General features: G+C 36.4%; 1 protein-coding gene and 1 long non-coding RNA gene across 4 annotated transcripts in view; both read left to right on the forward strand.

The window, feature by feature from the left end:
* Positions 1-15,262, forward strand: part of LOC101570461 (zinc finger protein 709-like) — a 64,883-nt gene that overhangs the window by 13,821 nt on the left and 35,800 nt on the right. Inside the window, exons 2-4 of one of the 3 annotated variants that reach the window (XM_023699108.1) lie at positions 4,969-5,095; positions 5,663-5,723; positions 7,945-10,123. The exons of 1 other annotated variant lie outside the window; for it this stretch is intronic. In XM_023699108.1, the coding sequence (XP_023554876.1) occupies positions 4,969-5,095; positions 5,663-5,723; positions 7,945-9,835 (2,079 nt within the window). In that variant the 3' untranslated portion in view covers positions 9,836-10,123. Of the gene's footprint in view, positions 1-4,968; positions 5,096-5,662; positions 5,724-7,944; positions 10,124-15,262 lie in introns of those variants that run through there. One more of the 3 variants, XM_023699105.1, reaches the window with a different exon arrangement.
* Positions 10,181-14,374, forward strand: LOC111812062. The gene is made up of 3 exons (XR_002817656.1): positions 10,181-11,872; positions 12,056-12,116; positions 14,339-14,374. It is a non-coding gene; the product is annotated as an uncharacterized LOC111812062 (long non-coding RNA).

Genomic DNA, 15,262 nt, shown 5'->3' on the forward strand with positions numbered 1-15,262 from the left:
TTGTGCTTTTGCTGTCATGAACTATTGCTCTCCTGACAAGCCACTCTGCCTTACAGCCAGCTTATTATGGAGTGAAGCCTCTATAAAACTGTAAATGTAAACTAAATAAACCTTTCGTGCTTTAATCTTGGGTGTCAGGTATTTTGTGTCAGCAAGGGGAGAAAAGTAACTAAGGCAGGTGGCAAGGTCTTTTACAGTAAGGAAGAAAGCGGAAGGGGAGAACAGAGAAAATACAGATAGCCACAGGAGCTCTGTCACTTTTAACCATCTTTACTTTGTGTTTTCTTTCTTGTGGAAATCAAATTGAGCTCTAGTCTTCCAAGTGTCAGTATGTGAACGTTTGCTTTACTCATTTAGGCTGAAGAGAGGTGGGATGAACTGTTTATGCCCTAGGCCTCAGGAAGCCACTTGTCCTAAAGGAAAAAACAAAACAAAGCAAAAACCACACATACTAATTTTTAAAGTCATATTTTGCAAGGCCAGCTCCTATCTCCTGTCAGCTTGCTTCCGCCCTCAATCCTGTGTTCCTGGAGGTGCCACACTGTCTGCCTGGCTGTCTTAGTTTGGCTTGGTGTGCATTTCATCAAAAGTAGCTGGAGCATAAACCAAGGGAAGTGTGTAGCTTGAGCTTGAAAAAGACTTATACTAAAAATTATAAAGTCAAATATGAAAGAAAGCCAAAGTGAGGAGACATGTAACCACTGTACTTGTGAGAAGGGCATTCTGCTTTCAGGCAGGCATTTCGAAGAGTCCTCTTATAACTTCTGCTGATTTCATTGGTATTGATACTAGTGGACAGTCTGATACTTGCAACTTTCTTCCTGTCACTCTGAATGGGTTTTTGGTTTTGATTTTTGGAAGGCAGACTTGTCCCTTGCTGGCAAGGTAGCTTTCCCAGGATTCTTATGCTAACTTAAAATCCACACAGAAGTTCTAGTGGGTTAGAAAGTTAACCATTCTTTTAGAATTTAGATGTTACAAAGTTAAGGAGACATAGATATCCAAGAAAAAAAACTACAAACTTGACTGACTTTAATAATGATACAAAAGCCTGAGAATATGATTTCTTGCTGAATGCAAATGGAACCAATGGTATTGGATTTATTTCAGCTACTTGTGGGTTTACATAACTTTTTATGTTCTTTTGTTTATTGTGTATTTCTTTGTTGATATCACTTTACAGAAACTGCCTTTTCTTATTATCTTTTGGTAACTTCTACCTGTTTTCCCATTTTTTAGGCAGTTACTGATCTCTTTATGTCGACAATTAACAGATCCCCTCAATTTGCTTTTTTAAATTTCGAAGGCATCTTTTCCTTTTTATTTCCATTCTTTACAATTTTGGTTGTTTCCATTTACTCATTAGAGATTGTTTCATTGGTCTAATGAGACAAAAATCAAAATCATACCTTCCTCCTTCTTCAGTGTTAGCAAGGAAGATTGGACTATGTGAGGTTGTATATCTCACTTCCTACTAATGATTTGGGTTTAGAAATGTCTCACTGGTTTAGACTTTGGGAAAATAATTTTTTGCTTTTTTTTAATTTACTCTGAATTTTTTAAATAAAGAATTTGCAAAATGGTTTAATTTTCCCCGCATTACTCTTAGATTTGTGAAAAAAATTTTTTTTCTCTGAGTTTTGCTGTGAGGACCTACAGTGCTGATGGCAGGTAAAATTCATGAGATCTTAGAATTCCTAAAACCTGGCCCAAGGAGTACTTACTCCTCAAACTTCTCTTGTCCTGTTCATCAGAACAATTTATACATTCCTACCATTGTTCTGTGCCTGATTTTCATCAAAGTAATTTTCACTTCCTTCAGACTATTTCCTTCCTTCCTTCTCAGTGTACAGCAATTCCTCATTTAACAATCCACCTCATATTGACTGCTGAGGGGCAAAGTTCAGACTTACAACCTGCATTTGGATTTACAACATTAGGCAAAGTCATCAGTTGGAGTTGCCTTTGACCATTTCTGAATGTGGTAATGTATGTACTATGTACAGTTCCTTATTTAGTGAACTATTCATTTAATGATTGGTCAGAAGAACATTAGTCATCAGATAAGGTGTATGGTTGCTTCTTTGTTGTTGAAAATGAAACATTCCTTTTATGTCTGTCCAGGGGAACTGGGCAGTATAAATCCATGAGTCCAGGGCCTGCCAAATAGCTCAGCAGATTAAAACGCCTGCAAGCAGGCACAGGGGCCAGGGGTTCGATAACCAGGTCTGTCATGCCATCTCCACCCCTAGGGTGCCCTGAGATGGTAATTGAGACTGGGCGTGGTGGCGTGTGCCTATAATCCCAGCTCTTGGAAGACTGTAAACAGGCGGATTAGTATGAGTCTGCTCTAGTAGTGAGACCCTGAACACCCTGTAGACCCTTCCCTAAAATACAAAAGGAAAAAAAAAATCCAAGAGTCCTTTTTGAATTTTAATGGCAATATTTAACCCTTCACTCTCGTTCTCTTTGTGTCCCATTTGAAGACAATGTGACCAAAAGTTTCAGTGTTCAGAATTTTGGATCTGACAGATGCTTTGACAGTCCAGAATTCTGCCTTTGAGAGTAAATTCTCACTCTGTTGCCCTGTTAAAGCTCAGTAACTTCAAAAGTGAACGAAACATAAATCTCAATAATTTCCAAGGCCAGGCTCCTTTTTTCACTCTATTAAGATCCTTGGTACCTGATTGAAAATGCTGCTGTAATCTGCCTTTAGTTCTTAGTTATATGAACAACATTCGTTTAGATGTCCTCTCAGTTTTCTTTGCCATGTCTCCATAACTGTCAATATGAAAGCTGCTCCTTAAGGACAGTGTAAGATTTTGGACTATGAGTAGAATGTCTATTCATGAGTTAGCTCAGATGTATGTCTTTCTCTAACTTTGTCATTTGCACTTGTTCTGATGGGCAATATGCAGTCTGACCACTATTTGCTAGGTGTCTGGAAGTCTCATTTCTAACTGTGCTGCATTATTTACAGTACCCAATATGTAAATTATCTGTCATTCTTTCCCATGTCAGAATGTGAGGAACATATACAAAGCAATTTTCTTTCCACGTGGTAACTTAGTGTTAAACTTGTTAAAACTCAGTGTTACAGCTTAGTGTTAAACCTGTTAAAGCTCAGTGTTTCAATACTTTACAATGAATTTCAGTAACATTTAACAATATAATCATACTAGAAACCCTCAGAAGTTTTATAAGTGTGCTTGGGTCATTGTTCAAAGTATCCACTGTCCTATTTATTTTGCTGTTCTTTTCTTCACCATGTATTTAATGTTCATTATGCAGTGTGCTCTTAGGGTTTTTTCCCTTGAAATGTTCACCAAGTGATTTCCAGAGAAACTGCACAGAAAACAGTATCTATGCTTCCTTTTTATCAGTAAGTTTCTAATGTACTCATATCTGAGTTATGGAAAAAGTCTTTTTTCATCCGTTGTAGTGGTTACTTGGTTAAAATTTTGTTCAAAGTTTCTTTTACAGATGTAAAAAGAATCATATTTGTTTCTAGAAAAGAAAAAAAAACAAAGCATAATATCTTTTTAGGACATTGAAATGTCCTAAAAAGATATTATGTATAGATTTTGTTACATCACTGCCAAAGATATAATTTCATCTCTCCTTTCATAACTCTATTCACTTGTTGAATTTTTCCACTGTTCTGTTCATTTTGGCTACTTACTCAGCTAAACTCCTGGATATTGTTGTATATTTGTTTTTTTCCCTTGAGTTATATATGTTTTGTTCATTTGCCTTTTAATGTGTACATTGAAAAATTTCTTTTCAGTTCTTGTCCATTTTATCCCTGTGATTTATATAGGTTTCAAATTTTCTAATTCTCATGGTGTTGTAATTTTCTTCCAGAAAAATACGTATTGTACATCTAAAATATTCTTGACTGTAAATTCTAAATATATTCAAGTTTATTTTTGTACCTTAAGAAGTAAGTTAATGATTGGATATATAATATGAAAAATAAAGTGTACATTTCAGCATATATACCTGTTTGTCATTGTCCCGTTTTTTGTTTCTTTGTTTATTTGGTTGATTGGTTGTTACTGGGAATGGAAGTCAGGTCCTTGCACTTGCTAGGCAGGTACTGTGCCACAGATCTGTATTCCAGGCTCTGTCCATTGTTTCAAACAGATTTGATTTCTGCCATTTTGTGTAGAGCTCTTGTACATAAGAGCTTTCTCGGGACCCACTTGAAGATCCTTTTCCTTTCCTGTGATCTATTTGTTGTTCTGTCTACTGAGAGAATTGGGCCTTGAAGAGTGGATTTTGCATCTCTTTAGTGCATATTGAAGGTGACACCTTATTTATTATTTAACAATTCTCATAGGGAAAATATGTGATTTTCATTGACATATCAATGTAAAATTTTGAAGTTGGAAAGTTTTTTCTTCAAATTCTCATTATCTTGTTAGTGCCCTTTTATTTGCAAAACTTTGGAGTTTAGTATATATGATATATATTTATTTTATCTTTTCCCTATTTTTCTGCCATATTTCTGCCTATCTTTCTGACTTTCAAGTCATGCAAGTATAAAATCATTTTTCTTAATCAATTTCATTGTTCTTAGACATCCCCCCAAAAAAAAACCATCAAATTTTTATTAGCATTCCATGAATGTTAGTTAGGGTTCAGCAAATGTTTTATTTATGAAATAGGCCAAATTTCTAAATGTTCTCTAAATAAAATCAGAAAAGAAAGGGACAAATTCCCTAATCCTAACAAACAGGATATCCAGTATTCCTGTTCTGCTGTTCCTTTGGCCATGAATTTCAGTCTGTCCTCAGATTTCCTTGCTGTCATGGTTATATGGATAGAGAATAATTGCTGGATGACCAAGAAGTGAAGGAGACACTTGCAATAATCAGCCTCATGTCAGGTTTTTACAGGTAAAGTTCAAACATTTCCAGTTTAAATCTCATTCTTTTTCCTGGACATATGTGTCTAATGATTTAGGATACAGTGTCCTTTGAGGATGTGGCTGTGAACTTCACTGTGGAGGAGTGGGATATACTTGATCCTTCCCAAAAGAAGCTCTACAGAGATGTGATGTGCGAAAACTTTAGGAATGTGGCTGCTGTAGGTAAGGAAGATATCCTTTTCCATTTATTCATGTAGTGAGCATTGGTTGCTGCACCTCAGCGTAGCTTAAATTGGAATATGGAAACACTTGATGACTCTTCCAGAGATGGTCACAACGTACTTAGAATTTAACTGGAATCTGTAGATTGATATATAATATAGCAAGTCATCATATATCTTGTCTTAGTTACTGTTCTCATTGTTGAGACAAAATGCCCAGCAGCCAAAGTTAAAGCTTTACATCAGCTCACAGCTTGTGGAAACTTCAGTCCAGAGGTAGCAGGCCCCAAGTCATTGGTCCTGGCCTAGGGGTACCACAGAAGGCAGTAGGTACCAACAGCAGCTCTCTGTTTGTCCCTTCTAATCTACCCAGGTTCCCACCCCTAGGGCAAGTTGTACTCACGTCCAGGATGGGGCACTCTTATGAATCGATGCCAGTATCACATCATTAATCTCAGTATCACACATGTGCGATTCAGCCAATTCCAAAAAGCTCCTCATATGACTGCATAAGGCTTTGAGAAGTCATCTAGACACAAGCCCTAACATTTCTACTTGTGTACTTTAGGAAGGAACTGGGAGGAGCAGCAAACTGAAGATGCATACAAAAATTGCTGGGAAAATCTAAGGTAACTTATTTTCACACAATATTCCTCAAGAGTCAAAAATATTAAAACCAAGAAACCTATACAAATAAGGGCCTTTTTAAAATTATTTTATTTCATGAACTTTCACCAAATGAATATATGTTGAGTATCTAATATAACAATTTAATATTTGAAATATTCCAGTATGTAAAATATAGGCAGTACTGACCTCATGCCACAGGTGTTATTATTCAAGTTCATAAAAATATTAAATGAAATTGCTTTCAGAAACTGATTATAGGAGAATATAAAGCAGAGTTTGTGTTTAGCTTGTGAACCAAATTCAGTGAATATATATATATTTTCACATCAAATATAGATCATTTTCACATCAAACAAGAAATGGCATATGTATTTAAATGTGGTATATACATTCTTTATTTACAAATTTGCATACCTAGCTGAGGTATGTAATATTCAAATGAATGCCAGTGTTGTGTTAATGTGTTTTTAAGCGATGCTCTGAAATTCAGTGCATTCATGTTCCAAAATACTAGCAGTCACTTCCCAGTATTAGTGGTGTGAATGTTTTTGATATCTATGGAAATGGGTATAGATGGTCCTCAAAAACGTGAAGATATAAATGCCGTTTTATCCATCTATGCTTTCCTTGAGTATATTTCCCCAAAATTAAAAGGAGATATCTAACAATGTGCGTGTTCCTTGCTAGTAGCAACACAACCAACAAAAGTTGTGGTCTGCAAATAGCTTAGATGTCCATACACAGATAAGTTACAAGGAAATGTTGAATAGCCTGGCCATAATGATGTGTGGTTGGAATTTTAGGACTCTAAAGTTGAAGGAGAATCATCATGCATTCATGTTCAACCTGCCAACAAACTGATAGATAAGACTGTTTTAAAATAGAAAATGGGGCTGCCAAGATAGCTCAGCAGACTAAGCACTTGCTTAGGCAAGTACAGCGACTGGGGCTCAATTCCAGGAACCACATGGCCAGCCCCATTGTGAGACCCACTGAGCCAGCCACGTGACTGGGCGTGGTGGTGCATGCCTGTAATCCCAGCCTGAGGAGGCTGAAAATAGGAGGATCACTACAATTCCAAGCTGTGTAGTGAGACCCTATACCAAATACATAAAAAATAAAAACAGAAATAAAAATAAATAAAATACAGAATAGGGAGCAGAGATATACCTCAGTGGCATAGTGCCTACCTGACAAGTAAGAGGTCATGAGTTCAATTCTGGTACTCCCCTCCCCAAAATATGGCTGGGAATGTAGATCTGTGCCAAAACTCTGGGTTACATCTCAAGCCCTAAAAAAATATGGTGTATATACATATCTGAATAGTATTCAGCCATAAACAAGAATGACATAAAGTCAATCACCAGCAACTGTATGGATCTAGAGTCCATAATATTAAATTTAATATTTCAGACACAAAAATGATAACATTGTATATTTAGTATGAGAAACCCAAAATATGAATTAAGTAAGAAAATAAAGGATAGATGGGATAATAGAGGGAGGCAGATATTTAGGACTGGGTAAAGAGGTTCAGTTGAAGGATGAGCTAGTAGTCATTGAGGAGAAAGTATCAAAAAAAATCAACCTATGTTATATACCTACCAATTCCTAAAATGGAAAGTTCCATGTGATAGGTTTTGACAAGTGTTGCAGCAGAGAAACAGGCAGAAGGAAAAAGGGAAAGGGGCTTTATTATCTTGGAGTACACAGAGAGAATTTGGGCAGATAAGGAATTCTCTGGATTGGAACACAGGTAGGCTAAGACTTTTATGGCCTTTTGCCCCAGGTGGGGGTTTGAGGGAGATGTTTAGATATACTTGAGGAGCTGATTGGGGCCTTCCATGAGGTAGCGGGAAAGGTGAAAGGAAATTGCATGCTGGGCTGAGATACAGAAGAAGTGGGGAGGTGGTCTTTAGGAAGATGATCTGTTGTTTTCAGGGCCTCAGCCATATTGGATGACCACCATAATAATTCAGCAATTCATACTACGGCCATAACCTATCACTATGTATCACTAATTTGTCAATTGTAAACTCCCAAATTAACATGAATGCTTTGGTAAAAAGCTGTTTCCAAGCCATCATATAGAGGGTACAATCCACACATGATTAAATATTCTTCAAGAGCCTCAAACCTGTTCTCCTACTGATATCTCACAATTGAAAAGACACTTTTATATGTGACAATCAGTTGCTTTGTTGTTTTATGCTTTTCCAGAAGTGAAGAATTGGAGAAATGCTGTGAATACAAAGTATATCAACATGAAGAAGTAGTTTTTCTGACTCCAGATAATAGGATAAAGATGAAACCATTTGGTACAAAAGCAAGTGACAGCCTTGCTTTTAGAAATCTCCTCATTGGTCATTCTTCACCCATTGTACCCATCCTAGCTACCACTGAACTGAAATCATATGAGTATCAGGGATTTGAAGAGAAACTGTCAAACTGTAACAAGCATGGAAAAATGTCTACTGACATCCAGTCCTTTCAGAAGCATACAAAGACAAATCCAGAAGAGAAACCATATGAATATAAGCAATGTGGAAACTTCAGCTGTGGTTGCAGTGAAGAAACTAACACTGAAGAGAAGACTTTTGAATCTGAGCAAGATGCAAAAGCCCTTAGTACAGCCAACTATGTACAAATTTATGAAAAAAATCATAGCACAGTGACTACCCATATAGCCATACAATGTGGAAATGGTTTTAATTCTCAACATGATATTCAGATACTTGAACGAGTTAATACAGGAGAAAGACCCTATGTATATAAGCACTGTGGGAAATCCTTCACTAATAGCACTTTATTTGATAATCATGAAAGAACTCACAATAAGAAGAAACCTTATATATGTAAGCACTGTGGGAAAGCTTTCACTACACAGAGTAACTGTCAAATACATGAAAGGGCTCACACTGGGGAGAAACCCTATGTGTGTAAGCAATGTGGCAAAGCTTTTAGGAGATTCGGTAATTGTCGTGAACATGAACGAACTCACAGTGGGGAGAAACCCTATGTTTGTAAGGAATGTGGAAAAGATTTCAGTACATACAGACATTGTAGAGTACATGAACGTACTCATGGTGGGGAGAAACCCTTTTTATATAAGCAGTGTGGGAAAGCTCTTAACACACATAGTAGATACCAAACACATGAACAAAGTCACATTAATGAGAGACCATATCCATGTAAACAATGTGGGAAAACTTTTAAAACACGTACTCAGTATCAAATACATGAGCGAACTCACACTGGGGAAAAACCCTATGTATGTGAACAATGTGGAAAAGCTTTCAGTGCACAAGGTGATTGTCAGATACATAAAAGAATTCACACTGGGCAAAAACCATATGTGTGTAAACAATGTGGGAAAGCTTTCAGGGTACACAATTGTTTTCGAGCACATGAAAGGACTCACACAGGGGAAAAACCCTATGCATGTAAGCAATGTGGGAAAGCTTTTAGCAGACAGAGTCATTGTCGAAGACATGAACGGACTCACACTGGTGAGAAACCCTATGTATGTAAGCAATGTGGGAAAGGTTTCACAACACGTGGTAGTTGTCGCGAACATGAAAGAACTCACACTGGGGAGAAACCGTATGTATGTAAGCAATGTGGGAAAGCTTTCACCACACACAGTTACCGTCAGATACATGAACGAATTCACACTGGGGAGAAACCCTACATTTGTAAGAAATGTGGGAAAGCATTCAGCACGAGCAGTTGTTTTCGAAAACATGAAAGGACTCACACTGTGGAGAAACCCTATGTATGTGAGCAATGTGGGAAATCTTTCAGTGTACGAGGTGATTATCAAATACATAAAAGAGTTCATAGTGGGCAAAAACCATATTTATGTAAACACTGTGGGAAACTTTTCAGTAAAAAGAGTCATTATCAAAGACATGAACAAACTCACATGGGGGAGGAACCATATGTATGTAAGCAATGTGGGAAACCTTTCAGGACACAAAGTAGTTGTCAAAAGCATGAAAGGACTCATGCTATGGAGAAACCCTATGAATGTAAGCAATGTGGAAAGACTTTTACCAGACAGAGTCTTTATCGAAGACATGAACAAACTCACACTGGGGAGAAACTATAGGACTGCTTTCATTGTGTCTCATAAATTCTAATTTGTCATATTGACATTATGGTTCAATTGAAGAACCTTAAAACTTTATACTCTTAATTTCTTCTGTGATTCATTAGTTGTTTGTTAACATGTTATTTAATTTCCATATGAAACAGGTTAATATTTTCCCAAAGTTATTGTAGACATAAAATCTGCAGTCTCCTTAATGAGTATACAGAAAAGGCTTAAGTGAAAGAGTCAAGTGCTATGATTTTAGGGCTCCAGGAGGATAAAAAGCCTTTAACGGGCCTGGGGAGATGGCTCAGTAGAATAAGTGCTTCCTGGCAAGCGCAAGGGCCTGAGTTCAATCCCCAGTTCTGCCAAAAAAAAAAAAAAAAAAAAAAAAAAAAAAACTCTTAAGTCAAGATTCTCTGAGCACTAAATCAGATTTTCTGTGGTTGGCCCATATTCATTTAGTTATCAAGATAAAGGAGAGGGAACACTAAAGAAAGTGGAAATCTGAGCAGGACCATTCAAGGACCTTCAAGCACTGTGGTATCTCTAGGAAGTTCTCTAGCCAAGAAGGAGATGCCTCAGCTATAGTCTTTATGTAGTTACTTGTGTTGGAAACCAGGTGTCCTTAGCTGTGGCCTTGACCTTTGAGGTGTTACCACTTCACCTGCTATTATAAGCCTCAGCTTGGACCCGTGACTTAGAATTTAACTTACTATGATTCCATTGCCCAACTCCAGACAAGAGGCCTAAGCCTTCAACAGACTCACAGGTAAACATGCAAAGCCCCTTGTTTTAATATTAAATTCCACTTACAGCAGCTTTGTAGTAGTCTCGAGCACTTATGTTTATGTAGGTTTTTGTGATTTCATTGATTTCCAATTTCATTGCCATGTGATCTGATAAAAAGCATGGGACAATTTCACTTTCATTGCAATCACATAAGCATATTCAATGAGTTACTATGTGTTCTCTGAGAGTGTTCTGTACTCATGTGAGCCCTTCAAATGGTCTTCATTTTTTGTGATAAATTTGTAATTTTAACTAATAGAACAATGCCTTAATGAATTTTGATTTTCTAATATGTTACAGGAGCTGTCAACTTAGTGTTTACTAGTTATTGAACATTGTTAAACATTTGTTATACTGAAGTTTTGTTCTGTGACATATCAAAAGTTTGATTTGGAAGAGTCAAATTTTTTCTTCAATTTTTCCTTTTATTATTTTTCAATGTATAGATAACAAAATATTCAGTATATATATTTAATCACCTCCATCCCTCATTTGTCTCCCATATGTCATGTTGTTTTATTGAGCTGTAAGATACTGTTTTCCTTAATCTAATTTTATCATTTTTAGATGTTCTCCAGTGAACGCTGTATTCCACATTATCAGTGATGAACTTTTCTAAGCATTCAGATATGTTTTTGTGTATGAAACCAGGTTCAGGTTTCAAAATACTGTCTAAATATAAGCACAGAAGAAAGGGATAAATTCAGTGAATAATACATTGGGAAAAAGTTATATTTTATGATCTGTGAGAGTTATTTATCAGTTACAATTCTATGTGAATTTCTTGTGTTCTGATCTTATAAGGTCCCTGTATAAACTATGCTTTAGAAACAATGTTCAAAAGAAAATGAGTGTACTGAAAAGAGCACAGTGTTCCTATTCTACTGTTCCTTTAGCAAAAAAATGTAGCCTAGCATCAAATTTCATATAAGAGATGTGTATAACAATAGAGAATTAGTGTTTGATGACCAAAACATGAAGTAAACATTTAAGAGGAATCAGGCTCATTTCATCTTTTTAGGAATAGATGTAAGATGTTTCATGTTGTCTCAGTCTTTCTGGATATGTATGTCTGGCAGAATCTTATGCTGCTGAACTATCTCCCCAGCCCTAGATAAATACTTCTGGTGATTTAGGAGGCAGTGTCCTGTAAGGATGTGGCTGTTAACTTCATCAAAGAGAAATAGGCTTTGCTGGATAAATCCGCAAAGAAGCTATACAGAGATGTGATGTGGGAGACCTTTAGGAATGTGGCTAATATAGGTAAGGACAATATCTTCACATTTATGCATTCAGAGCATTGATTATTGCTTGTCCATTCAATTTATTTCACTGGAATACATAAACATTGGTGACTTATCCAGGCATGGTCACATTGTACTATGATTCTAACTGGAATCTATGAATTTTTATGTAGTAACTCATATTTCACTTTTTACTCTTTAGGAAGAAACTCAAATGGTAAAAAAAGTGAAGATGAGTACAAATATTGCAGGAGAAATCTAAGGTAATTTGAACTTACAACAACAATGCTCCTTAAGAGTTAAAAATGTTAAAGCCAAGAAAACTACTCAAATGTGAGCATGCTACAATGTTTTCAAAATTTCACAGTATTTCACTCTAGAAACTTACATGTGGAATACCTACAATCTGTTAATTGATATTTGAAATATTATAATATCTGAAATATAAGCAATCCTGACATGTGACAAGTGACATTACCTAATATAAAAGAATAAACAAATTATTTCCCAACAAGATAAAAATTTCATATGAAGTTGTATTTTGACATTCGGCTGTAGCTTCATGTGGTAAAGTGCTGCCTAGCATGCACAGGGGCCTGAGTTGAACCCTCAATAACTATTTCTCCTCCTTTCCCCCCACTCCCTCTCTTTCTCTCCCTCTCTCTCTCTCCCTCTGTCTCTCTCTCTTAAAACAAATTTTGTGTTTAGGCTGAGAGTCAAGGATATCAAATGATATATACCTGTAATTACAGAAGAGCACATGTTGAAAGTTATGTAAAAAATTCTGTTTATATAAATGTAGTATACATATTTAGTATTTGGAAAATTGGTATCCTTGTGAACATATTTGAAATCAAAATGAATACCTCACTTCTGAAAATTATTTTCAAGCAGAACTCCAAAGCATTCAGTCCATGTTCCAAAATATTAAAAGGCACAATTCCATAACATCTTTGGAGTGTTGTTGTAGTATAACATCTATGGAAGGGGCTGGTGAGATGGCTTAGTGGTCCAAAGCACCTACTTAGAACAAGCTTAGCAAAGCACAAGGGACCGCGGTTCAATTCCCCAGCCCCACATGCCAGCCAGCCCCGCCCCCTGGTGGGCTGAGCTAGCCACACACACACACACACACACACACACACACACACACACACACACACACAAATAAATAAAATTTAAAAAAATAAAAATAAAAAAGTTAAAAAAAAATCTATGGAAATGAGTATGTACATTCCTCTAAAAAATAAAAATAAAAAGTTAATTTCATCAAGCTATAGTTTTCTTGAGTATGGTTCTCTAAAAGTTAAACCAATCATATTACAGAAATACATTAATACCCTTGCTTGTAGCAGTACAGCTTACAAAAGCTAAGTTCAGGAAACAGCCTAGATGCCCATTCATAACTAAGCTGATTAAGGAAATATGAGATAGCCTTGGAATAGTGATATGTATACAGAACCCTGTCATTCTAAGATGCTGAGGCAGGAAGATCAATCATTCATGCTCAGCCTAGGAAACATAATGACTGCAGAGTCCTTGTCTCAAACTGAGAAATAAATAATGATAGGGATGTAACTCAACACTAAAACCCTGTGTTAAATCCCCAGCCCTGAAAAGAATGTGTGTATACATAACAAAGAATAAAATGATGTAAAATTTCCAAAATGAATGGGTAGATCTGGAGTCAATGATGTTATATAATTGAAACAGAAATTTGAATATAATATGCTAAATTTATTATGAGAAACCCAAATTATGAATTAAAAGAGTAAAATGCAAGACAACTGAACATGCCAGAAACTAAAACTAGACATGGGTCTATCACCATACACTAAAGTCAAAATGGATTAAAGATCTAAAGAAACACTAAATCTCCTGGAAGAAAAAGTAGGTAGAAATCTTGAATACAGATTTAGGGAGAGAGCTCATGAACAAAAACCAAACTACATGGTAAATACTTCAAAAAATGAACAACTGGGATCTCATTAAGTTTCTGCACGTCAAATGAAGTCAACAGAGTGAAAAAACAACCCACAAATTGGGAAGAAATTTTAACAAATAATCACTCAGACAGAGGTCTTCTATCTAGAATATATAAAGAGCTAAATAAAATTGGGCCCCCAAAATTTAAAGACCCAATTCAAAAATGGGCATATGAGATAAATACATATTTCTCAGAGGAAGAAATACAAATGGTAAAAAAAATGCAAATTATAATGACTGAGATATCTCACCCCAGAAAAGATGACTATCATATAAAAATCAACTAATAACAAATGCTGGAGAGGCTGTGAGGAAAAAAAGGAACCTTTCACTGTTGGTGGAAATGTAGACTGGTGTAACCACTAGGGAAATCAGTGTGGAGACTCCTCAAAAAACTAGGACTGGAAATCCCATTCAATCCAGCTATTCCCCTTCAGTATTTTCCCAAAAGAACTGAAAATCTCATACCATAGTAATATATGAATTTTTTTTTTTTCAGAACCGGGGATTGAACTCAGGTCCTTGTGCTTGCCACCCATGTTTGTAGTAGTACAATTTGTTATAGCCAAATCTTGGAAACAACCAATCTCCAGCATAGAAAAATATGTGGAATGTATGTGAAGAGATATGAATATGAGTATATAGGATTTTTTATCCATGAAAAATGAAATTATATCATTTCTCTAGAATTATCAATAATATAAGGGATATATATAGACAGACATGCAAACAGTCACACACAGAGAGATAGAGATAGAGACAGAGACAGAGACAGACAGAGGGAAAGATGAGGCCATACAGGATATAGAAAAATAATAATCTCAGGTAAAAAGATGATGACCATAATGAAAGAGTACTCTGCAAACCTAGAGTAGACATAGATTTAAAATAATACAGAAGTATAGAAGAAATAGTAACTATAAATGCCCAATGTAGTGAATTGCCAACTTGGTCAACCTGTGACACCCAGCTGAACTAAACAATCATGGTGCTGGGTGTGGCATATCCACCCGAGTATCATTGCTAGCAGCATAAGCGGCAGAAGTGGAGAAGGAGAGACTGTTAGCAAAACTGTTGGAGCTGTTAAAAGTTGCTAGTTCTCTTAAGTTATTCTGGTGGAGAAATCTATCATGCTGGCTTTGCTGCTGAATTTGGTTATTCTCATCAGAGGAGGAGCCGGGAACCTCCTTGTTGCTGAGGATGGCTGCAGTTCATTTGGGAGGATCTAAGGTCATTCTGAGCATCACTTCCTGGCTCCACAAGGGAAGATGGTATAGATCACTGTCCTGGAGAAGTTTGTGACATTTATTTTCTTGATTGGAACTAGCCTTTACTCATTGCTGGAGGAGCTTGGGACCTCACTGTCACTGAGGATGGTTGTGGTACTTTACAGGGAAGCTCTAGTTCTGGCTTCTTGGCTCTA

This window comes from Octodon degus, unplaced genomic scaffold (assembly GCF_000260255.1).
Source record: "Octodon degus isolate 3935 unplaced genomic scaffold, OctDeg1.0 scaffold00111, whole genome shotgun sequence".
NCBI lineage: Eukaryota > Metazoa > Chordata > Mammalia > Rodentia > Octodontidae > Octodon > Octodon degus.